Here is a 25,592-nt window from a genome sequence, read left to right as displayed (position 1 = left end):
GATAAATATAAAAAAATTACATTCTAATCTGATGTCTAGTGGAGCTGAATTCCATAGTTCAAGCACAGCTACAAAAAAGCTCTTTTATAAAAAGCAATTCTATGCGTTTCTAGCTTTGGGAAATCTGCAAAGCAGCATCCTGAGAGGAATGGAGAATAAGGCCTAGGATGTAATTTTTAATCCGATACCATAAATACTCCAAGCCCTCACACTTTAGACTGTGTCATGATTTTAAAAATGTAAATTGTTAAATCCTCAGTGCAAAAGTACTAGGCAGGGAATAGCGAGGAAAAACAGGAATTTTATCAAAAGCTATGATCCCAAACAATGCATATAATTCGTCGTGTAAGTACACATTATGCTAGTTGTAAGCAGACCTCATATCGGGGCATACATATTCATTGCTAATTAGCAAAAGGTATACCGAAAATATAATCATAGGTCTTGTTATATTTTTTTAGAATTATTTTTTGCTAAAGTGCAATAGTGCATAGTCCATAGTCCATATATTACCAATATTATGGTTATTACATAAAGTATAACTTAGCTTGATAGGCAAAATGGAGGATCGCCAGAGACATGGTCATGAGTTCTTACAACCGGGAAGCCCGACACGGACCGTGTTTCGGCGGCAGTGGCCTTCGTCAAGGACAATTAATATCTATGAATGCAAAAACAAGAATTAATAACAATATAGCAACAATGGTAACAACACATCCAACAGGTACAAGGCACTAACGTGAGATCGTAAAACGCAGCATATCTGAGTAGTACTGGTTGTCTTTTGTCCGGGGATCCATTTTCGCGCCGTTTTTTAAAGAAAATGATAGCCAATAGAAACCATCGCAGACCGGAAATGACGGACGTTGTTGATACATTGTCATAGCAACGAATACCACTCGATGGCAGCATTTAAGCCATCGGGTTGCATAGTATCAACAACGTCCGTCATTTCCGGTCTGCGATGGTTTCTATTGGCTATCATTTTCTTTAAAAAACGGCGCGAAAATGGATCCCCGGACAAAAGACAACCAGTACTACTCAGATATGCTGCGTTTTACGATCTCACGTTAGTGCCTTGTACCTGTTGGATGTGTTGTTACCATTGTTGCTATATTGTTATTAATTCTTGTTTTTGCGTTCATAGATATTAATTGCCCTTGACGAAGGCCACTGCCGCCGAAACACGGTCCGTGTCGGGCTTCCCGGTTGTAAGAACTCATGACCATGTCTCTGGCGATCCTCCATTTTGCCTATCAAGCTAAGTTATACTTTTTGTAATAACCATAATATTGGTCATATATGGACTATGGACTATGCACTATTGCACTTTAGCAAAAAATAATTCTAAAAAAATACAACAAGACCTATGATTATATTTTCGGTATACCTTTTGCTAATTAGCAATGAATATGTATGCCCCGATATGAGGTCTGCTTACAACTAGCATAATGTGTACTTACACGACGAATTATATGCATTGTTTGGGATCATAGCTTTTGATAAAATTCATGATTTTAAAAATTTCACTTGTTCTTTCAACAGTAATCAATGATAATGAAGGAGCTGCACTATGCAGACCGCAAAGGAGAAATTACTACTTACCTGATAATTTCCTTTCATCTAAGGCATGCAGGTCACTTCACACCAGAGGTCATGCACTCCTACCAGAATATGGAGACGAAGTAAAGCTGACTCACTGTTACTGACCTATAGCCCTACCCAGACATCAGCCCACCAGTATCTCTAGAAAAGCCAAACTGTGGACAAACTGATTATACTTGAATATGACTATTAACTATGCTTCCAACCAACTGGGAAACACTGAGATCAGCAAAAAAAGAACTATTTTATTTAATTTATTTAGAATTTTATATTCCACTTTTCACACCTTTTTCAGCACTTCAAAGTAGATAACATTCAGGTACTGAAGGTATTTTCCTATCCCTAGAGGGCTTACAATCTAAATTTATACCTAAGGCAATGGAGGGTAAAGTGACTTGGCCAAGGTCACAAGGAGCGACAGTGGTACTTGAACCCTGGTCTCCTGGTTCGAAGTCCGCTGCTCTAATCACTAGACCACTCCTCCCCATAATCTTAGGTGCTGGTTATGTCAGTTACCAGTCTTTCAAACCAATAAACAGAACGAACACTTCATTGTCTGCAATAAAAGACGTATTAAAAGCAAGTAGGCAGCCCAGGGTGGGGTGTGGATTGGCCTGCCTTCCTTAGAGGAAAGGAAATTATCAGGTAAGTAGTAATTTCTCCTTCCTCTGCACTCAGACAGGCCAATCCACATGAGTAGGATGTACCAAACCTACTCCCGAAAGTCAGGAAGCTGCCCGTAGTCCTGTCAATACTGCACATGCGAAAGCTGCATCCTCCTAAGCCCCATCTAAGCAATAATGCTTGGAGAAAGTGTGTAAGGAGGACCACGATGTTACTCGACAAATTCTGATGGGAGCCAACTAAAGCTCTGCCCATGAAACCACCTGAGCTCTAGTTTAATGCACTCTAACCTGTCTAGGTAATGGGACACCAGAGCGCCCCCCCTCCCCCCGGTAACATCATCAGAAGCGCCAGCCCCGGAACCACCTCAAAGGGAGGTAGGCGCCCCTCCAGCCACGGCGTCCTTTGAGGTCCCTCAAGGTCGGCAGCGGCCACAGAAAAGATCATAGCTCGGAAAACCCACAGAAGGAAACAAGAAAAAAAACAAAGAAATATTATAAGTACCAACACTCAAATATCACTCACATCAACACTAAGACCTACAGCAGTTACATAGCACTATCATGCCTTCTATTCAATGCACAATCCATAGTAAAGAAAATACCCGTCATCTCTGACCTACTTGACGATCACAAACCAGATTTCATAGCCATCACGGAAACATGGATAAGAAACACTGACCCAGTCTTAATCAACCAAATCAATAACCCCACCTACAGAACGTTTTCAATACCCCCAACCAAAAAAGAAAGGAGAAGGTCTAATGCTAATCGTAAAAAATAACCTATAGATAAAACTACTCCCAACCAACACCCACCTACCACTGGAAATTGCACTATTCGACTCACCTTTACTACAAATCTGTCTGGTATACTGCCCCCCCCCCCCAATTCACTAGATCAAAACTGCTCTCCACTAATAGAATTCTTCTTGAACAAACTATCAACAAACCCATCATCATCTTAAGAGACTTTAACATACACGTTGACACATTCCCCCACTCTTCCACATGCAACACAATAACAGACGCCCTATCAACCCTGAGACTAAGTCAAATCATCAAAGGCCCAACGCACAAAGCAGGTCACACACTAGGACCTCGTCTTCATCAATACTGATATATGGGCTAATTACCACACAAATATCACTAATATCCCCTGGTCGGACCCCTCTCTAATCTACACCAACCTGTCTTCCAACTGTAAACTTACAACAGAAAAAAGCCCACCTAGATCCTTCTCCTACCAGCCACCCTTCAACATAGAGACACTTCAAGAGAATCTACAAACAGAACTAACAAACATAGACCTATCTAATGCAGAAAATGCCAACTCATCCTGGCTCAACATCACTAAAACAATAGCAGACAAGATAAACCCCACGATAAAGAAAACAATAAAAAACCCAAAACACCAAAACCAATGGTACAATGATAACATCAGATCAGCCAAACGCGAACTCCGAAAAAAAGAAAAAAACCTGGAGAAACAACAAAACTACACTACTGAACGCCTTCAGATCACACTTAGCATACTACAAAAAAACTTATCCACAACGCAAAAAAAGACTTCTACTCAAAAAAATAAACAAATTCCAACACAACCCAAGAATGCTTTTCAATATCGTACATTGCCTAACCAAATCCTCCAATGACCAGACATCACCAACCTCCAAGCTCTCCAGCAACGACTTTGCAGATTTCTTTAACGAAAAAATCAGACACCTCATAAACAACAATCTCAACAACACGCAAGACCAGAAAATGCAAATCAAACACCAAGCTGGCCCAACTTTGATGCAGTATCATCACTGGAAATCCAAAATATCCAAAAAATGAACCCAGCTAAGCACCCTATCGACAGCATACCCATACAGACAAAGCCAAACCATCAATAACAAAAATGTTAACAGACATCGTAAACTTATCCCTCACAGAAAGAAACTATTCTGACTGCCTAAAATCAGCAATTATGAAACCCATACTGAAAAAGACCAACCTTGATCCAGAAAACCCACTAAACTACCAACCCATAATCAAACCTACTACTCATTGCCAAAATTATTGAAAAAAATCGTCCACTCCCAACTCAGTGACCACCTGAAAAGAAACAACATCCTACTCCCCTCGCAATTCGGCTTCAGGAAACAACTAAACACTGAATTCACTACTCCTATCTTTAAACGACACCGTGCTCAAAGGATTTGACAATGGCCACAGCTACCTTCTAGTCCTACTAGACCTATCAGCAGCCTTCGACACGGTAAACCATTCAATAATGATTGACCCGTCTATCCGAAATTGGTGTAACTGAAAAAACCCTTCAATGGTTCTCATCCTATCACAAAGGACCTACCAAGTGTCAATCAACAACACCCTCTCAAAGAAAATAAACCTTGACACTGGAGTTCCCCAAGGCTCCGCACTATTGGCAACACTCTTCAACATTTATCTTCTTCCGATATGCCACTTCCTCTCAAACGTTAAACTGACTCACTTCATATATGCTGATGACATCCAAATACTTATCTCAATACACAACTCTCTGGAAGACACCTACAAAAAAACAGCCAATTATCTCAAGAAAATAAAGCAACTACTAACCAACATGAGACTTATCCTAAACATTGATAAGACAGAAATAATCATGCTGGATAGAAAGAACAACCCCACACACATACCACCACTCAACATAATGAATCAAAAGACTGCAATCTCCCCTGTCACCCATGCCCACAACCTAGGAGTCATAATCGACAAGAACTATCCTTCAAGAACCACATCTCCGCTAAAATCAAAGACGGTTATCACAAACTCCTAACCCTACGACATCTAAAACCTTTCCTTTCCCCAAATGACTTCAGAACAGTCCTCCAACTACTCATCTTCTCCAACCTGGATTTTTGCAACTCCCTGCTATTCAACTTACCTCTCACCACCATACGACCTCTCCAAATCCTTCAGAATTCAGCCTCCAGAATACTCACAGGAATGAAAAAATACGATCACATTACTCCAACTCTCATTTCACTACACTGGCTCCCAATAAAATATAGGATAGACTATAAAATACTATCCATAATACACAAAATAATATGAAAAACAAACTGGCTAAGTGCATCCATAAAACTCCACACCCCAAACCGAAATCTCCGTTCAGCTAACAAAGGTCTATTAAAAATCCCAGCTGCTCGCCACAAACAACTTACCTCAACTCGGAAGAGAGCCATTTCCCTAGGAAGTCCCGAACTCTGGAACATCCTCCCAACTGAACTGAGAACACAGCAAAATTTAAAAACCTTCAAAAAAGAACTAAAAACGTGGATGTTCACCAAAGCCTTCCAAAACACCCAATGACTCTATGCTACAACTTCCATCCCTACCAGCCCATATAAACATGCAGAACCAATACAAAGCATATAATTTAACCTGTAGAGTTTAACAACTGAACTATGCTTATAACGACTACGATAACAATGTTAACAAGCACGTGAATTCTGAACACTCTGTTAAACATCGATACTTTGTAAACCGTTGTGATGGCGAAACCGAACGACGGTATATAAAACTTGATAAATAAATAAATAAATATATCTGTATCCACATAGGCAGCTGTGATGACTTTTCGCAAGTCACCAGTTCTCCTTGTTTACCTCCACCATGGAGCACAAACAGTTGATCAGAGTTCCTGAAGGAGCAAGTAATCTTCAAGTACCGCAGCAGATGCCACTTGACGTTAAAGGAATGCAACAGATGATAATCATACTCATCTCTATCCCTGTCCAGCACGGGAAGGGAAATAGACTGATTTCAGAAACCACTTTCGGCAAAAAGGTAGGTAAAGTTCTAAACTGTACCACCCCTGGAGTCATTCGTAGAAATAGCTGACAGTAAGAAAGAGTTTGCAGCTCAGAGACTAGTCGTGCCAAATAGATTGCTACCAGAAAAACTGTTTTCAAGATAAGCAGCCACAAAGACCAAATTTAGGTCCCAAAGGGGCACCGGTAGCCGCAAGGGAGGCTATAGATGCTTAACTACCTTCAAAAACCTGGCAACATCTTGATGGGAAGATGTTGACCGACCCCGAATAGCAAGCAAGAGCTGCTACCTGCATTTTCAGATTGTTTAAAGGCCAAGTCTTTAAGCAAACCTTCCTGCAAAAATTCCAATATCAGTGGAATTTTAACTTTAATAGGATAATAACTTTGCTCCTCACACCAGCTCTAGAACATTCTCCAAACTCTAATATAAGCTAGAGATGTAGAAAGTTGCCTGGCCCTGAGTAAACTGGAAATCACTGCAGAATAATCACCATGCTTCAGCAACTGAGTCCTCTCAAGGGCCAAACCATAAGACAAGACAGACCCGGATTGTCATGTAGTATGGGGCCCGATTCAATAGATCCTTTCTGAGTGGCAGTCTGAGAGGACTGTCCACCAGTAGCCTCTGATGATCGGCATAACACTGCCTCTAGGACCAATTTGGAACCACCAGATGTACAGTTCTGGTCTGACTCGCAATCTTCCGAATGTCCCTGCCTATCATTGGCAGGAAGGCATATAAACACCCTACTCCATGGCTAGACTTGAACAAAAGCATCGATGTCCAGCGCTCTCAGATCCCTGCTGCAACTGAAGAACTGTGGTATCTTCGTGTTGCTGGAGTAAATCCAGGTATGGGCGACCCCAGCATATTACTATGAGTTGAAAGGCCTTGTCTGCCAACTCTCATTCTTCTGGGGCCAAGACCTGCCTACTGAGGAAGTTGGCCATTACAGTGTCCTTCCTGGCAGTGTGGGAGGCAGATATGTCCTGGAGATGTTCTGCCCCCCACCATGAGCACACCTACCTCTACCAGACATCTGCTGGGCTTCTAGTTCCACCTTGATGATTGATGTAGGCCACTGTTGTGGCGTTGTCCCACATTATCTTTACCACTTGAGCTTCCAGCTGTTCGAACTACAAGTGTGCTAATCAGACTGTAAGTGCTTCCAGCTGATTGATAGTCCACAGCTATTTTTTGGTATTCTATGGACCTTGTGCCACCAACTCTTGACAGTGAGCCTTCCAACTTAGAAGGCTTGCATCTGCATTGAGCACTAACCAGTCCGGTGTCTCCAAGGAAACGCCTTTCCTGAGATGATCCACTTGTAACCATCACGACTGGACGCTCACCTCCAATGCAAATGGAATCTCACTGTGTACTCCTGCAACTTCCACCGGGTCAGCAACGTGCGCTGAAGGGGCTACATGTGCGCAGTAGCCCAAGGGACTCCGCCCCTGCTCCGTACTGAATTGCATGCAGACACTCTAGTGACTGAGACAGCTATAAACTACTCTTGGCTAAGTTCACTACCCTGCCTAAATCCTGAAGCAATCACTTTCAGGACTCACTAGTCCATCGTAATCTGGGTCCACCTTTGACAAAAGCCAGATAGATGCCCTCCCACCTCCTGATCCAGTAGGTGAGCCCCCACACCACTGTGAAGACAGAGGTGCTCTGGCCCCAGAGCCCGCATGCTTACAAGGCATCTTAGGCTGAAAGGACTGATCTTCTGAAGGAACAAAACCTTTGAGTAGTTGCTCCTCTATAAGGGTGAAACAGACAAGAATCCCTGGAGCAGCCCTTTGCCCCAAAAGGATGCAATGCCACCTTCTTGTCCTCTAGCAATCGAGGAACCTTGCATTCACCCCATCTATTTGTCATCTTCTCCAACTCACTTCCAAATACGAGAGAGACCTTAAAGGGTAATCTTTGAGACTGCACTTGGGAAATAGTGTCTGCTGACCAATTTCGCAGCCATCGAACCCCTCTCCTTGTGTCTTCTGAGAGAGACAAACCAGCCTGAGCCACCAGCCAGCAAAAAGAAGCAATTTGTAAATTCATTGACATGGCCTCAAAGGCATGTTTAAGGATAGCCTCAATCCTCCTATTCTGAGCAACTTTTAGAGATGCCCTTCCTTCCACTGGTACAGTGGTTCACTTGGTAACAGAGCATACTAAAGTATCCACCTTCGGGAATTGCACTGTAGCCTTGCCTTCAGATCCAAAGGATACAAACCCCCTTAAACTGCACCCACCCCCCCTTTAAAACTTGCCCCAGGGCATTCCACTAAAGGTCAGTTGAGAGGAAAGAAACAGGATGCTTTGCGTAATGTGACTAATATGGGATCTTTTAGCCCATAGCGTCACCCCCATCCACATCGAGCATCTTCAGGCTGAGTCAAAAGGCTTGGCAACTCATCTATGTGAAAAAAACAGATTCCGATGTGGCTCCAAATCAGGTGGAATTTCTCCCTCTTCTAGAGGGGAGAAAACAAAGTACCCAAAGTCATCTGACATACGAGCCACATTCCCCAAACATCTCCAAGGATAGACTTCCTGCAACATTTACCAGCAGTGGCTGACAAGTAGAAGACCCGAACACGTGATCCCTTCTTAGTAAGTTGCTTTGCCTCCACTGGGCACCCCTGCAGAAAAGCCTGCAGGCCCTGGAAAACTTCCATCCAGAAGGAGGCTGGAGCTATACCAGGGTCCACAGGCCCAAACCCTCTCTTGTGGATGCCTCTGCCATTGGGAAGAAGGGGAGGGGAACTGTCCATTGTGTTTCCTTCCGCCCCATTCCCCTCTGGAGCCACCACAGGAAGAGGATGTCCCAATGTCAGCAAAATCTGTAGTAGCCAAATTACCTTGAGCATCTAAACAGTGCCAACATAGGTGCAAAGAGAGTGATGGCTAGATTGCCCTTATATGGATAGCCTCACAGATAGCAAGGTGCTTAGACTTTTTGTCCCATGTGTCAGTTTTTCTGCACTCAGCTCTAAGTGGCTTCCTGCACATACTCCAACAGCGCCCGAGAATACCCGCAGAAATACGAGTTCAAATCTAAGCCACGGCCTTACGTGCACACATACCCATGCGAAAATGCGCGCAAACGCCTAAGCATGCAGGAGAAAAAAAAAAACAACACACCACTGGCCTGACACATAGCTGACTGAACCAAGCCTGAGAAGCAGGGCCTAGCCAAAAGCTGCTAAACCCACCAAGCCCGAGCCGCCTCCACTCTACACTAAATCCCCAGAGAAGTGAGGGGAAAAGGGGGTAAGAGACAGAGGTAAACGCAGAGGGAAGGAGGACCCAGTCAGGAAAATAAGAGGGGACATAAACTTTCTAATGAGTGTCACCTCATGAGCTTTAAACGATGTGTCAATCTTCTCCTAATATATTTTCTGATTATATATATATATATATAAATATATAATGAGATATATATATATATAAATCGATTATTTTATCACAATCAACTCCCACAAGGGAGATGCATGCCCACTATCTGCTGGAGACTGAGAAATACTGGCAGCCTGATATTGGCATGAATATTTATGTCAGTGACATCAGCAAGTCAGCTTTACTCAGTCTCTATCTATTGGTAGGATGCATAACCCACTGGTGTGATTTGGCCTGCTTAAATGCAGAGGAATCATTCTTGTTTCCACACTCAACACCTTAAGTTGTAAACTCTTCCCTGGTAGACCCAAGAGCAAATCACTGCAATAAATGACATTACTGAGGCTTGAACTTTTTTTTTTTTTTTTTAAACGTTAATGCCTATTTTATAGGTAACAGAATCTAATCCATGGCAACGTCATCATTGATAACTATATATGGAATTCTACAGGGTGGCCCATGGAAAAGCAGCCTGCCCTCGGCACTGGTATTAGAGGCCAGCTACTTTTCCATGGGCCACCCTGTATAACAGGATTCCGGTACAGGGTTTTGTAAAGCTTGCAACCTTGAGGTGCAATCAACAATCTCATGATTAAATCTAACATCTCACTTCTGGCAAATAAAAAAAAAGAAAAATGAAAATGGTCAAATGAGTTCATCTGAACTTAGGACCATCTACAGCTGCACTTTAAAATAAAAGGATACACAGAAGAAAGCTAGGAAAAAAAGTAAAAAATGGTACAAGACTAGTACTATAAAGAGAAAATTCTTACAGGTATTTCAACACTCCAGAGTTCTCCTCCCATTTTACAGTTGATCTGTAAAGCAATCTTTGTAGCAATTGCCATTAAAGTTTGGGGCTTGTTCAAGGTGCGAGAAAGTACACACTGACTTGGAGTAGGGCAGTCTGTGCACAAGTATTTCTTGATTGCATCATACTTATCTTTGCGGTTACTTGACAAAATGCAAACCACCTTTTAAGAAAGAAAGAAATGAAGTAGTTAAATCTGCTGAGAAAAGTTGTCAACTATATCATGCCAAAAAAATCTTAATGATCAGACACATCCAACCACTAAAAGCTTTGAAGACATTTTTTTTTTACTGCACACAAATTTACTCATAGCATACAATTTATAATGTCACTACAATTAAGCAAATTATTTCAGAATGATGACCGGGGGACAATTTTGCCAGAGTTAATCAGGCCTAAAAATACCAGCAGGTGGAGGCAGAAAAACTTGTCATCCTCTTCCTCTATAAAGTCCCCTTCTGCAACAAAATATATTGAGAAATTACTACTCTTGATAATTTCATTTTCTTTAGGACAGTCAGATGAATCCAGAACAAGTGGGTTGTGCACCTCTACCAGTAGATGAAGATGGAGCAAACTGATATCACAGTACATATACCCCTGCAGTGACAACAGTCTGCTAGTATTTTCTTCAAAAGCAAACTGTGGTCTAGCAAAAAACATGATTAAAAACAGATAGCCATGTCAATACATAGCCAACAGGAAGCACTGAGCTCACACAAGAAACGTTAACACTAGTCTAGGGACTGGACTAACACCAGTAATCTGTAACACAAAGTCACACAAGAGAACCACAATACAATCATTTGGCAGTCAAGGGAGGGAAGCTGGATTTCATCTGACTGTCCAAGAGAAAAGGAAATCATCAGGCAAGAAATAATTTACCATTTCTTAGCATCTAGTCAGATGAATCCCGGCGACCGCCATCGACCTCCAAGCTCTGCGCGGCCGGTGCAGACCCATCAGGGTCAGGAGCTCAGCATCGGCCCGCCACGACTGCCCCGACCGCGAGACAAGCAACAGGCAAGGCCACGAGAGGACCACCCCCCCACCCCCACCCCACTGACGCTCCCGACGATGCTGCTTCCAGCCACCTTACCTTAAATTCTAGGCCTCGACTGCAGGCGTCGCGCACCATGGGAGCGCGACCAAGGGGCCTGCCCCTTTGTGCACCCCTTAGTGCCGCCACATAAGTGCACTTATGTGGCAGCACCTTCGGTAAAAAAGCAACAGTATGCAGCTGTATCGCCCTTGGAGTCACCCGGAGGAAGGGCTCCCGGCAAGACAAGGCCTGCAGCTCGGAAATTCTCTGCACTGAACTAATTGCCACAAGAAACACCATTTTCAAGGTCAGTAACCGCAAGTACAGGTTATGCATCAGTCTAAATGTAGGACTTGCTAAGAAATCCAAGACCAAATTTAGACTCCATAAAGGTACTGAAAACCGCAAGGGAGGACGAAAATGTTTCATCCCTTTCAGGAAATGGGCCACATCAGGATGAGCCGACAAGGAACCATCATTCACCTGGCCACTACAGACAAGAGCCGCTACTTATACCTTTAAGGGCAAACCCTTCATTCAATCCATTCTGCAAAAATTCCAAAATGAGCAGGATCTTAGCCCAATGAGGAAGAGTACCTCGATCCTCACACCAGGCCTCAAACACTCGCGCCAAATTCACACATATACCAAGGACGTGGAGAACTTTCTAGCTCTAAGCAAAGTGGAAATCACTGCTAGCAAGTATCCATGTTTCAGCAATTAAGCCCTCTCAAGGGTCATATCGTAAGACAAAATAGAGTAGGGATCTTTGTGAAGAACTGGACCCTTATTTAGCAGGTTCCTGTGTGCTGGAAGTTGAAGGGGTGAGTTCCCAGGAGTCCCTGCAAATCCACATACCTTGGCCTCCTGGGCCAATCTGGAGCAACCAAGAGCACCATGCCTCTGTGGTGCTCGATCCTTTGGATCAATCTGCCCAACATGGGGCATGAAGGAAAGGCATACAGCAACTTGTCTTCTGGTCATTCCCGCACTAGGGCATTGATGCGACTTCGGATCTCTCCTGAGACTGCAGAATCACGGAACTTTTGGATTGTGAGAAGTCGCCAGGAGGTTCGAAAAGGGGTACCCCAGCGATCCAGAATCAGCTGAAACGCCTTGTCTGACCAAAGCCCATTCTCCTGGGTCCAGACTCTCCTTGCTTAGAAAGTCTGCTGTTACATTGTCTTCCTGCTATGTGTGAGGCAGAGATTATCTGATATATTTCCTGTGACACTTTCTGGCTCTTGGTTCCTCCCTCTGATTGATTTAAGTCACAGTCGTTGCATTGTCCGACATTATCTGGACCAATCAACCCTGCAGCCTGTCACTGAACTGAAAAAATGCCAACCGGACAGCCCTGGCTTCCAGATGATGTACCAGAGACTCTTCTGCATTCTAGTGCCCTTGTGCCGTAAGCTCCTGACAGTGAGCTTCCCAACCAAGGAGGCTTGCATCTGTTGTCAGTACTAGCCAGTCCGGTGGTGCTAGGGAAACTACCTTTCTTAGATGATCCGCCCATGGTCACCACTGAAATTGGGAGACTTCCATCAGCAGGAGGAGCCGAATCGAATGGTCCTGAGACTGTGGGTTCCACAGAGACAGCAGGGAGCACCGAAGAGGACGCATATGAGCCCTCGCCCATGGGACCACTTCCAGGGTCACTGCCATTAAGTCAAGAACTTGCAGGTAGGACCATACGGTTGGGCGCAGAGTGTTCAACAGATGGAGCTGTGTTATCAACTTCTGAATGCATACTTCCTGCAGGAAAACCTTACCCTGCTTCGTATAGAACCAAACCCTGAGGTATTCCAATGACTGAGCAGGCTGAAGACTGCTCTTGGCCAGGTTCATCACCCAGCCGAGCTCCCACAACAGGGAGATCACCATGCGGGTCACTCTGCAGCTCTCTTCCAGAGTCTTGGCTTGAATCAGCCAGTTGTCCAAATAGGGTGTACAAGGATCCCATCTCTTCTCAATTCTGCCACCACAACCACCATTACCTTAAGAAAAGGTCCTTGGGGCTGTGGCCAGACCAAAGGGCAGGGCCCAAAACTGACAATGGCATCCCAAAACTGCGAACCTCAGAAAGCATTTATGCTCTGGTCGGATGGGGCTATGAAGGTACGCCTCGGACAGATCCAAAGAAGTCAGAAATTCCCCCGACTGTACAGTCATCATTACTGAGCACAATGTTTCCATGTGAAAATGTGTCACCTGCAGATAACGGTTGACACCTTTGAGATCCAGGATGGTATGAAAGGAGCCCTCCTTCTTGGGAACAATGAAATAAATGGAATATAGACCTGTATTTTCTTGAGATGTGGGCACTGGAACCACAGCCCTCAGACTGAGGAGCCTTGCCAATGTAGTTTCCACTGCCTGCTTCTCCTGTGGCGAGTGACAGGGAGACACCATGAACACGTCCCTGAGGAAAACTGTGAAACTTCAGTGCATATCTTTCTCATATCACGTCCAGAACCCATTGATCCGATGTGATCTCAACCCACCTCTGATAGATGAGAGAAAAGTGCCTCCCTCTCCTCTTCCCGGGGTGGGTCAGAAAACCTTTATTGGGAGGGTCGAGAATTCCTCTAGTATGATCTCTCATGTTAAAAGAGCATGGTTGTCTGCTTCTTATCCTCTGGCAAACGAGGAACCAGAGATTCGCCCCACTTATTGGCCAGTTTTTCCAAATCACTCCCAAATAATAGCGAGCCTTTAAAGGGCAATTTGGTAAGGTTAGCCTTGGAGGTCGCATCGGCAGACCCATTTCTCGGTCATAATTGACACCTGGTTGCTACTATGGAAGCCACTCCTCTGGCTGAAGAGCGGATCAAATCACAGCCTGCATCTGCCAAACAAGCAGCAGCTGGCTCTATAACTGTCCTGGCGTTCACCCAAGTCATCAACCTCCTGGGAGAGAAGCAAACAAGATTGAGGCACCAGAGAACAAGAAGCAGCAATCTGCAAGAACACAGCCACTTCATCAAATGCTTGCTGAAGGAGAGTCTCAATCCTATCATGAGCATCCTTCAAGGCTGCTCCTCCTTCCACGGGAATAGTGGTCCACTTGGAGATGTACACACAAGTGCATTTACCTTCGGAAAACGTAAACACTCTCTTGCCATTGGTTCCAGAGGGCACAGGCCTTTCAAAACCAGACCCCCTTTGAAATTTTCCTCTGGGGCAACCCACTCAAGATTAATTAATTCTTGAATGGCTTCTATCATGGGGGAAAAAACAAGAGGCCTTACGCAAGGAAACCAAAATGGAATTTTTCTTCGGCTCAGTCACAGCATCTGCCCCAGGAACTAAGAGTATTTTCAAGGTCTGGGAAACCAGAGTTGGCAGTTCATCTTTATGAAAGAAGTGTAGCATAGTTCTATAAGGTTCTAATCCTGAAGGAATTTCAACATCCTCAAGGGAGTCAAGATCAGCATCATCATCCACGCCATCCGGACCTCCATCGCGAAGTCCCACTGCCGCTCTAGCAGTTCTCTGGTGCTTAATAGGTCCCGGCAAGGTTCCTACCTGCGACTCTGCTCTGGGAGTATTAGAGAGGTCAAACATACATCCTAGCTCTATTAGACATCTCAGCAGCTTTCGATACCATCAACCATACTATGCTACTCGATAGGCTAGCTGACATTGGCATCTCTGGGACTCCACTACGCTGGTTCAAATCATACATAAGTGACAGACAATACAAGGTAAAAATAGAAAACCATGAATCCGAACCAATCGACATCACAAGGGTCATCCCTCAAGGCTCCTCTTTATCATCCACACTCTTTAATATATACCTCCTCCCCCTTTGCCAGCTGCTTTCAAATCTCAGTCTTCCACACTTTGTCTACGCAGACGACGTACAGGTTCTTATACCTATTTCAGATTCCATCTCCAATGCCCTAAAAAGATGGGACAGCGCCCTCACATCCATCAACTGTCTCCTCACTCAGCTCAACCTAGCCCTAAACCCCAACAAAACAGAACTCATGATCATCTCTCCTCAATCCATCAATTCATTACCTACACTTGCAACCAATTCTCCCCCCTCTCTACCCACTTTTTCCCAAATTGTTAGAGACCTAGGTGTCACACTTGACCCCCAATTCAGCCTACAGAAATTTATCTCATCCACCATCAAAGACTGCTATTACAAACTTCACACCCTCAAAAAACAGCCTTGCCCCCCTTCAACTACTGCAAAATGCAGCTGCACGTATATTAACCGGCTCCCGCAGAAAAGAACACATCACACCTGTCCTCAAACAACTACATTGGCTTCCCATCACTGCCAGAATCCAGTTTAAAACCCTCACCCTCATACATAAAGCCGTCCACAATCCTGATATGCTCTGGTTCTCAGACAGTCTACATATCCGTCTCCCCTCCACACCCACCAGAACACCCTACACAGCAAATATTCACACTCCATCTCCCAAACTTTACCACCTAACAACCACCAAACAACGTGCGCTTTCCCTAGCTGGACCCTCCCTATGGAACTCTATCCCCACCCATCTACGCCATGAAACCTGCCCCAAAAAATTTAGACAAAATCTCAAGACTTGGCTTTTCGCACGAGCCTACACATGAACCCCCCTGCTTGTTACTCATTCTCTCCAAACCCCTCCCCTGCCCCTCTCCTCTCCCCCCAAACCCAGAACTTTTTCATTGTAAACAATTTACTTATATATAATACTTGTATATAATTTTTATTGCTTATATCTAAACATGTTATTACGCTTATATATTTGTACAGTATTTCCCATTTTGTTTCCCCTCTCTTACCACCTCCCAGTTCCCTTATCAGTTTCATTGTAAAGCCCTGTTGGCCAGTTTTATGTTACATGGAAACCGATGTGATGTTTGCTTAACGAATGTCGGTATATAAAAATTTTAAATAAATAAATAAAATAGAGAGGGCTGAAGATTGCGCCTGGAGAAAGGATTGCAATCCCTGAGGAAAAAACACTCTACCCACAGAAAAGGCAGAAGCACCCAATCTAGAAGGTACTTGAGGCGTATTCACTGAAGCAACCGTCCTCTGCTGAGGAACCAGTTAGGGGAGTTCCAAAATCAAGCGCCCCACCTGAACAGTCTGTACCCAGGCCTATATCCAGCTGGGAAGAACCAGGCTTAGAGAAATCAGAGAAAGGCAATTTTCCCTGAGCCTCCAAACAGCGCTGGTAAAAGTTAGCAGGCACCCCTGGCTGAGATGCCCAAACATGACAGGCTGCGCAAAGAGAAAGGAGCTTAGGTTTTTTAGTCATAGGTGCCATTATGGCAGACAGTGTGCTTGAGCGGTGGCCAGAGGTGTACGTCTAGCTTTTTCTTTTTTTTGAATGTCCAAAAATACTAGGTGCCCAACCTAAGCGTCCAAAAATGAGGCATCTGACACTTAGGCATCCAAAACTTAGGCGTCCCAAGTAAAACAATTTAAGTGCACAATACAACCTGTGCATACAGGTAAGCGTGCGGCCACTTAAGGCGCTGCTTAACAGACACACATAATACAAAGCCCAACTAAGCATCCAAAAACTGAATGTACAATTTGGACTCATAGCTAGATGCACACGCGAATCAACAATCCTGTAGAGGACAGCCTAAGAAAGCACGTGAAATGCTGATGTGGCCTACCATGCGACGCGCAGAGAAAAAGCCTCAGAGCGAGACATAGCCTACAGAGGCTGCTCAACCCGCCAGACTCGCATCCCTCAACCTCCCACGGAGAGTGACAAACAGCGGTGCAGCGCACCAAGCACGGAAACTGGGAAAAAGGAAGAAGCCCTACTCTACAAAAGCCTCCTTTTACATTTCTGTAAATATATATATTTTTAAAACTTTCCTGAGCTCAGTCTTACCTAAGTACAGAGATGGTCTCCAGCTGTGAGAGGAGAGGGCATATGCTGCCACCATCACACTCTGCTTCTTACACTTGCTGCCTTTCAGCCACTTAAGCAGCTAAGTCCATGCTGGCAGAAAAACCAGCCATGAAACCAAGGCACTCATCTGAGGGACCATGGATATCATCTCAGGAATTCTCAACTGTGGGAGGGACCTTTTAGTATCACAACAGGAGAGCAAGGCAAACGTAATATACTTAATTCTGCTTTTTCAAAATGAAGCATTCCCAAGTAGGGAAAAGCAAGTCCACCATCTGCTGAAGTTGGAGAATACTGGCAGGCTGATGTCACTGCAATGGGTATACATACTGTGATGTCAGTTTGCTCTGACTCCATCTGCTGGTAGAGGTGCATAACCTGCTTGTTCTGGATTCATCTGACTCGATGCTAAGAAACAGTCGATTCTTGCAATAAGAAAACAACTTGCAAATCCATCAAACTTTCTTTTTTTTTTTTTCTTTAAACCAGGAAAAAACATATTCCAAAACAAAGACAAACGGGCTGATACAGAAAAGCGCGGCCGCGGTTACCCTCTTTCTAACCCGCTTTGGACGCACAATTTGGACGCATAAGGCGAACCCGCGATTCAGTATCCAGTTTTACGCGTCCTTACCGCTTGCCGAAATGGACGCATATCCGTCTCCGCCCGCCGCATGTATATATGTTAATGATAGATTTAGCTATTCTCTCCGATACAGTAACGTGTGCCCAGCTTATCGCCTTTTTAACCAGCTTATTTGCCGCGTCTTTAACCTGCATATTTACCGCCTACCCTGACCCTGGCATTAATGTGGTGTTCAGTCAGCTTCCTGCTGCCTTGAGCGCCCGGCTGTACGTCCAAGCCATGACTTCGGACATCCGGCAACCCCTGCATGCTGAGCCCACGCTCCAGCATCTCCAGCCGCTGTCCTCGCCCCGCGCCTCCCTGCTGGGCTCTGGGTTGCCGGAGGAGCCCAACCCACCCAACTTCGGGGACGCATGCCAGCACAAGTCGCCGCCCCGGCCGGAGCAGCCGCCACCACCCCCCATCCCGTCAGAGGATCAGCCACGCTGCACAAGTTCCAGCTCCCCTACCAGGTGACTCCGTGCAGGGAGAGCGGACCCACCCAGACATTCTTGGACCTTCCCGCTGCCTTGAGCGCCCGGCTGGACATCCAAGCCGCGACCTCGGACGTCCAGCTTGGACGTCCAGCTGGGCGCTCAAGGCAGCGGGGTCTATAGGAAAGAACCATCCACTTACCTGGTAGAATGACATTTCAAATGACAGGTACCAGCACACCCTGGATACTGTATAGGCGCTGTATACCGCTGTATACAGTAAGATGGATTGCGCATGCCTACCACTTCATTGACGCACTTTGGACGCCACTTGGATTTGCGTCTAATTTGAATACTGAATTGAGCGGTATGTGAACCAAAATATGCGTGCAGCAAATGAGGGTGCGCCCGGCACTGCCGCACTCTCTCTTACGCGTCTTTACTGTATTGGCCCAATAGTGCAGCAGAAGCAAACTTTCCTTTCTCCAACAACAAAAATTTTAGTCAAGATACACAACACATATTACAAAAAATCCTTCATCTTTCTTTGCCATTTTGACAGATAACCGGCTTTTGGGACAGATTCTCCTTGGTTTCAGATGCAATCTGGACAGGTCTGACAAACTAAAGAACAGGAAATTTAAAAAATAAGCTTAAATTTCACTTTCCTTATTGCCCTGTCAGACCAGTCCAGACACACGGGTCATGCCCAAGCAGCAATTAAACCGGGTCGAAGGACATCAAGGTCATCCTGAGAACACTACTTCCAAAAACTGCATCTCCCTTATCCTGAAGGTCTAATCTGTAATGCTTAAATCTGTACAAGGAGGCCCAAGATGCCACCTTACAAGTCTCATTTGGCAAAATATATGGTATTTTGCCCATGAAGTTTGTGTTCTAATACAATAAGCCCTTAGACCCTCCAGAACCTGCAGACCATTCTCTATATAGGCAGAAGTGACCATCTTAATACACTTAGTGATGGACACCACGGACACCACCACCCTCTTACAAGTGCCTCTGCAAAGGAGAAACAGCCTGTCCAACTTTTAAAAAGGATTTGTGATTTTCCAGTAATGCAACAGCACCCTATGAACATTCAAGAAGTTCAAATCCTTCATAAAAACATCACACTCTAAAGACCTAAATGAGGAAATGGAACTAGGTAATTTAGATGAAAATCCAAAGCCATCTTAGGCAATTAGAAGGGAACCAGATGAATTATAACCTTTTCCTTTGAAACCATCATGTAGGGATTCCAACATGACAGTGCCTGAAGTTCCAAAATGTTTCTAACAGAATGGATATCTACTAGGAACCTCATCTTCAGAAACAGATCCTTTAAAAGAAGCCCTTTTCAGAGGTTCAAAGGGGAAAGTGATAAGGTTTTAAGGATCAAATTCAGGTCCCAGAGAGGAACCAACAGTAGGTTGAACATGCTTCATTCCCCTGAAGAAAATTTGCATCAAGGTATGAAGCCAAAAAAGTCTTCTATATCTGTTCTCTATAAAGGAACAGTGTCACCATCTGATCGCTAAGAATTCAGGGCCACTGTCCAAACTTTCTTGAAGGAAAGCAAAGATTGAAGACAAGTGAACTTTAAACAGAGAGATACCTTTATCTTGGAATCAAGCAAAGTTTTTCCAACCCCTGACACAGGCCAGGGACATGGAGCTCTTTCTTGCTTTTAGCAATACTGCAATCACTGCCCTAGAGTAACCTCATCTTACCAGGGACCAAGCTATATGACAGAATAAAAAGGGGTCTTCCATAAATGCCAGACCCTGGTAAAGCAAATCCTTGACCAGATAGAATCTGAGCAGCTCCCCCATGCTGAACCTGATAAGATCTGCTTATCGAGGATGCCTGGCCCAATACAGAGCCAGACCAGGATGGTCCAAAACGTTTTAAGCATTCGCCCCATCAGAGGCCACAGAGAAAATGCACGCCAGATGACAATTTGTTAGGTTTGTGGCAAGGTGTTCAAATCCTTGCATCCCATCTCTCTTATGAATGAAAAACCTCAGATTTGTCATTCTGTCGGGTCACAACCAGACCCTACGGAGAAAGATCCCAACTGCTTAGAATTTGAGCAAATGCCTATTTGGCCAGTTCCCATTCTTCTGGATCTAGCATATGCCTGCTCAAGCAATCTGCCAGAACATTGATGACACCTGCAATATACTCTGATGACAGATCCTTGAGATCCACCATGAGCTTTGCCTATTGACATTTTGTGGACTTCTGGTGCCCTGTTGATGTTTTAAAATCAAAATTGGTCAGATAGTATCTTCCTTCTTTGAAACTATAACATTAATGGAGTATTGACCTTTCCCCAACCTTGAAACAGGCAATGGAATTACTACTTTCAGCTGAAGCAACCAATCTAAAATTGCCTGAATGATGATCTACTTTGTAGACAATCTGCAGAGGGAAGAGAAAAGCATCTGAAATTGGAAAAGCCAATTCAAAGGCATAGACTTACTAAATTATCTCTAAAATCCACTGATTCTCGGTAAAGTGAGTACTTGCCTTGTAAAACAGTCACAATTGACCACCCACAGAAGGCAGAGAGGATGAACCTCTTGACTATCACTGAGCACTCCTGGGGCTTCAGGACCTCATGGGCTCTCTTTTGTCACCTCTATATTGTAAAGAGACATCTGTAGTCTTCTTTGTATGATACAGCCTGCCATGTTCTACCCGGCATCCCGAACAGACTTCAAGTACAATTCCCTTATGAGGAACCTCTGAACTGGTCCTCAGAGAGCCTTTGGCACTTGGATTTTCCCAAGCTCTTCACCAACTTTTCCAGCTCCTCTCCGAATAGAAGGCATCCCTTAAAGTACTGCTTATGAAGATGCGCCTTGGACACTAAATCTGCTAACAATAATCACAGCCACAGCAACTTTAGGCAGTACCCACCTTTGCCACATGTTTAGAAAAGTTTGAACAAGATCACAGAAGGTATCCACCAAGAAGGTTGCTCCAAACTCCAACTGAGCAACCTCCAAGAAGAAGGGCTGCGACTCCTCTTCCCTTGTTTTAGGATGGTAATTGCTGAATTCAGCATATCTGTTCTAGCCACATATCCTTCGCATACTGCTTCGAAAGAGACTATCTTTCTGTCCTGACGGTCCTTCAAAGTCATCCCCTTCCACCAAGATGACAGTCCTGATAGAGTGACTGCAGCTACCAGAGCATCCACCTTGGGCATGCAGAAAACATGATCCTTCTCTGCCTGCTACAATGAATATAGCTTGGCCATCACTTTTCCAACCACTGACTTATCTGGAGTCTCCCATTTACCTGTAATCATACCCTAAATGGTTGACGCAGAAAAGCTTTAGGGGGTTTCTTCATTCCAGTCAGGATTTATGAAAAGCCGACTCCTTTACCTGAAAGCTTTAAGGACTATTACTCTGGAAATGACAGCACTGAGCTCTTCCTTCCTAAACAGCTTATTGAAAAATCCTTTCCCAGTGAAGAGGTCAACTTCCCCTCCTCCACTTCATCCAAAGATCACACGAATCTTCCTTCTTCCAGCAAAATACTTGGAGAGCTATGGAAGGGTAGAGACCTAACAGAAGACCCGCGTTCCATCTCCAACCAGGGCTTCCTTGCATTGGATCCTACTATGTAGGGAGGGCCCAGGGAGGATAAGCAGAAGAAGAAACTGACTCCTCCTCTTGCATGGCCTTTCATTGCGCAAAATGCCTGGTGAAGAATCAAAAATGCTTAAGTAAAAACCTGCTCCACTGAACTAGAAACAGCAACAGGCCCAACACTTGAAGATTTGTGCAGAAAACAGATCTAGAAGAGGAATGGTGCAAACGAATCACAGCTGCACCTGCTGAAGAGAGCAGCATGGAAAACTTGGCCACCAACCACATCCAAGACTCTGAGCTGCTAGAACACTTCTGTCCTCAACCAACTTACATCAGGCCTCCAGGACATTCCCCCTAACATGATCAGAAAAACATTCCCAGGACAAACTTGGCAACTCTATGCATAGGGCCTCCATACCCCTGCAGAAAAGGCAGACTTCTCAATTCTGACTCTGATTCAAACACAACTGCCATTTTCTTCTTCTCGCAGCCAAACCTGCAAAAACCGAATCACTACCGCAGGAGCCAAAGGAACCTGCCAAATAAAGCAGCCTACGCAGCTGGAGCCTCAGTGTTTCCCTTCTTTCCTTATTTTTTTTTCAAAACTTTATGTTGCACCACCAGAAGGCTCAAACTATGCAGGGCTGCTCAAAAAAAGGATTCAGCTCCAACATATGCTCCCACAGCAGACAAAAGGAACCCCAGGCCCAACAGGGAGCTAGTTTCCCAAGAGCAGGAAGAGCAGTCAGACATCGCCCAAGAAAACCCTCAGCTCAATCCCAGCTCTACTAAAGGAGTGAGGGCTAGCAGGCCATTGCCCTAGGAGCGTACTATCTGCTAGAGACAGATCTGCTTTTGAATTCCCCTGCTGCACTACATGATACAGAAGACAACGATGTCAGCATAAAAGTTTGTTCTTTACCTCCATCTGCTTATAGGGAAGCATAACCTATAGATCTAGCTGGTCAGATAGAATAAGGTAAAGAGTTAATTCTCCAGAAGGAAAAAAAGTTATCTAACAACTGAAAAATAATAGGACAGTTAAACCTCTATTTATATATGCTAAAATACAATACGTACTAACTGAACATCTGATGTAACTCTTTGCTGTAATGCTCTCAAATATGCTTCTGTTCTATCATCCACTTCAATCCTGGGGGGGAGAAAAAAGTACATTAAGCTTAAACAATCATATCCAAGTAAGTACAATGTTAGTGAAATGCAATTCAATCTAAAATTGTATGGTTAAAATGCACTGCAGTTTTTAAGACAGCAGATATTGCAGGAAGAAAAGGGCACTGAAGGTGGGAGAATCTTGTGTTTTACTGATTGGGTCTACATCCCAAATTAAGAGTCAGTTCCACTACTACCCTGGAAAAGATGACCAGACAAGAAAAGAAAAAGGTCAAATGGGGCAGGAAGGTTATGAGCAAATTAGAAGTGAAGAAAGGTAAAAAGAAAGGATTAGGGAGAGACTAAGGCTAAAATAAGAATACTAACGGCAAGAGCGACAAAAAGAACAAATGAAAAGTAAAAACATAAACCAACCATGAAGGAGAGCATTTATGTATGTATGTGGCGGTTCCAAATGCAGAAAGGTTCAGAAATGCTAATCAATTTTATGTCAGTTTTAGTTTCACAAAGAATGTTAACCATTAATGATTTTGATAGTACTATTGCTTGAATTCTGCGACTGCCTACCACAACAAATCAGCATTTAACAGAAAGTATTTAAAGTCTGAGCTGCTTACTACAAGTTTATACTTTAAAAATTAAATTTTAAGATCTCACTACATTGCCAAAATAGATTTTCAGGGTAGTACCTATTTCTTGCAACCTAAAAGAACCAGGAAAGAAAGCAAAGTTACTTATATGTAATAGGTGTTATCTAAGGAAAGCAGGACAAATCAGTCACACAAGTATCTGACATCATCCGATGGTGCCAAGATGGAAAAGCTCTCTCAGAGTTCAGAAAAATCAAAATGGCTTTTCCGAATGTGTGTGCATGCTCCCAATGCAGCTGCCACACCAGTCTCCTCAGTCTACAGCAAGCTAACCTTCAACTATACAGGGATAGAGGGTGGTGTTATGAAGCTGATTTGACATCTATGGAGGACACTTCTTATGGATAAGCACATTTTTCTCTCTGGGGAAATGCAGGATAGTAATTGTAAAATATTAGGGAAAAAAATTCTAGGATACCCATCTTATTATCCCAAATACAATCTTAGAAAGCTACACTAATAGGCATAGACAGACATTTTATTAGTGATTTCCTAAAAATAAATATAATATAAAGTCACACTTAACTATTTTCCTGTTTAATTATTTCAGTACAAGCAAGCAAAGCTAGTAATGTCACTGAACACAGCAGAATCTGCACTTCCTCTCTCACTGAACAATAGGTACCAGTATAAATGACATTCTGCGAGTTTAAAAATTATCAATTCTTCCTCTTACTTTATTAGGTGTATACACAAATCTCCTTTCTTAATTTTGTTTGGAAATGGCTCATCTTCATTAGTTCATCCAGTCATTGCCCATTAAATTTTCCCTTCTATTCCTAAAGAATATGCCATTCTAAACTTAAGGTAAATAAATGCAGGGAACACAAATCTGAAACCTAATCTCAAAATCCTTGATTTTTATTGCCCCAAATTAATCTCCAGGCTAAATTACCTACAATTGTAATGTATGAATGAACCAAACCATAGTGGACACATCTACATCCCAGGCTCCCAAATGGTAATTTATTAACAAAGCATACTACCTAAAGTTGCCACCCGGTGAGGCTCAGCAAAAATATCTAACCCCCGTCCAAGATTTATACCAGTTGATGTTTAGCTGCTTCAGAAGTCTAGCCAAATCAAATTCTTTAGCAGGGAATGCCTCTGTGCTGACAGGACCCTTAGTGATGTCTAGTGCTCCCAGCACTTCTTAGGTTTAAATTTCTGTACTGATGGATTTGCATGTAGTCATAAGCTTACCATAGTCTGTATCTGGCTTAAGTGACTGGTGCCAGACCTCTTTCATTAGTTAATCAGTTCATAGATATCTAATTGGCATTCCAGATATCTCACTGGATATGAATGAGCCTTAATCAGAGGGATACACTGCAATATCAGCAAGTTGATATCAATTGGCTAGAATTCCTTTCAGATCTGATTGGACAGCAAGGCTGTCACCTTACAGAGATACAGAGGACTGCACGCAAGTATTATATTAGCAGTGGAACCTATACTTTGATAGGGATAGCTGAAGGAATTAGTTAAATAAGTTTTTGAGAATGGCTAGTCCAAAACGTCTTTCTTGATGTGAGGCCTTTTCTAGGCAATAATGAGTAATGAATTATGGAGAGAAGATCACATAGCAGCTTTGCAGATATATTCTATGGAAGCAGAGAGAAGATGAATTAAGAAAGCTAAAGTAGCACTAACCTGATGGGTTGCTACCTTATTTTAAGGCTATTGTCACAATTGATTTTAACCATAAAATGCAATCAGAAATCCATATAGAACGTTTGACTGGGTTGAAAGAGACAAATAGTTGTGAAGACACTATTTTCACCAAAAACAATAAAGCTCTTCTGCAAAGTAATGAAGAGCCTATTTGTCTTTATTGGTATGTGGTATTGGGAAAAATGTTGGCAATACAATGAATTAGATGAAAGAAAGTGAGACCCCACCATTGGCAGATATTTAGGGTAAGTTTTCAAAACTACCCTGTTTAA

The 25,592-nt window shown here is 43.7% G+C and overlaps 1 protein-coding gene across 1 annotated transcript in view; it reads right to left on the bottom strand.

The window, feature by feature from the left end:
* PIWIL1 (piwi like RNA-mediated gene silencing 1) overlaps nucleotides 1–25,592 on the bottom strand; it is a 245,590-nt gene that overhangs the window by 54,474 nt on the left and 165,524 nt on the right. The window contains 2 exon segments of the mRNA XM_029571500.1: nucleotides 10,228–10,428; nucleotides 22,943–23,015. Coding sequence (XP_029427360.1) covers nucleotides 10,228–10,428; nucleotides 22,943–23,015 — 274 coding nt within the window.

Source organism: Rhinatrema bivittatum, chromosome 11 (assembly GCF_901001135.1).
Source record: "Rhinatrema bivittatum chromosome 11, aRhiBiv1.1, whole genome shotgun sequence".
NCBI lineage: Eukaryota > Metazoa > Chordata > Amphibia > Gymnophiona > Rhinatrematidae > Rhinatrema > Rhinatrema bivittatum.
Note: the sequence above shows the minus strand (reverse complement) of the source record. Positions and strands in the feature narration are given on the sequence as shown.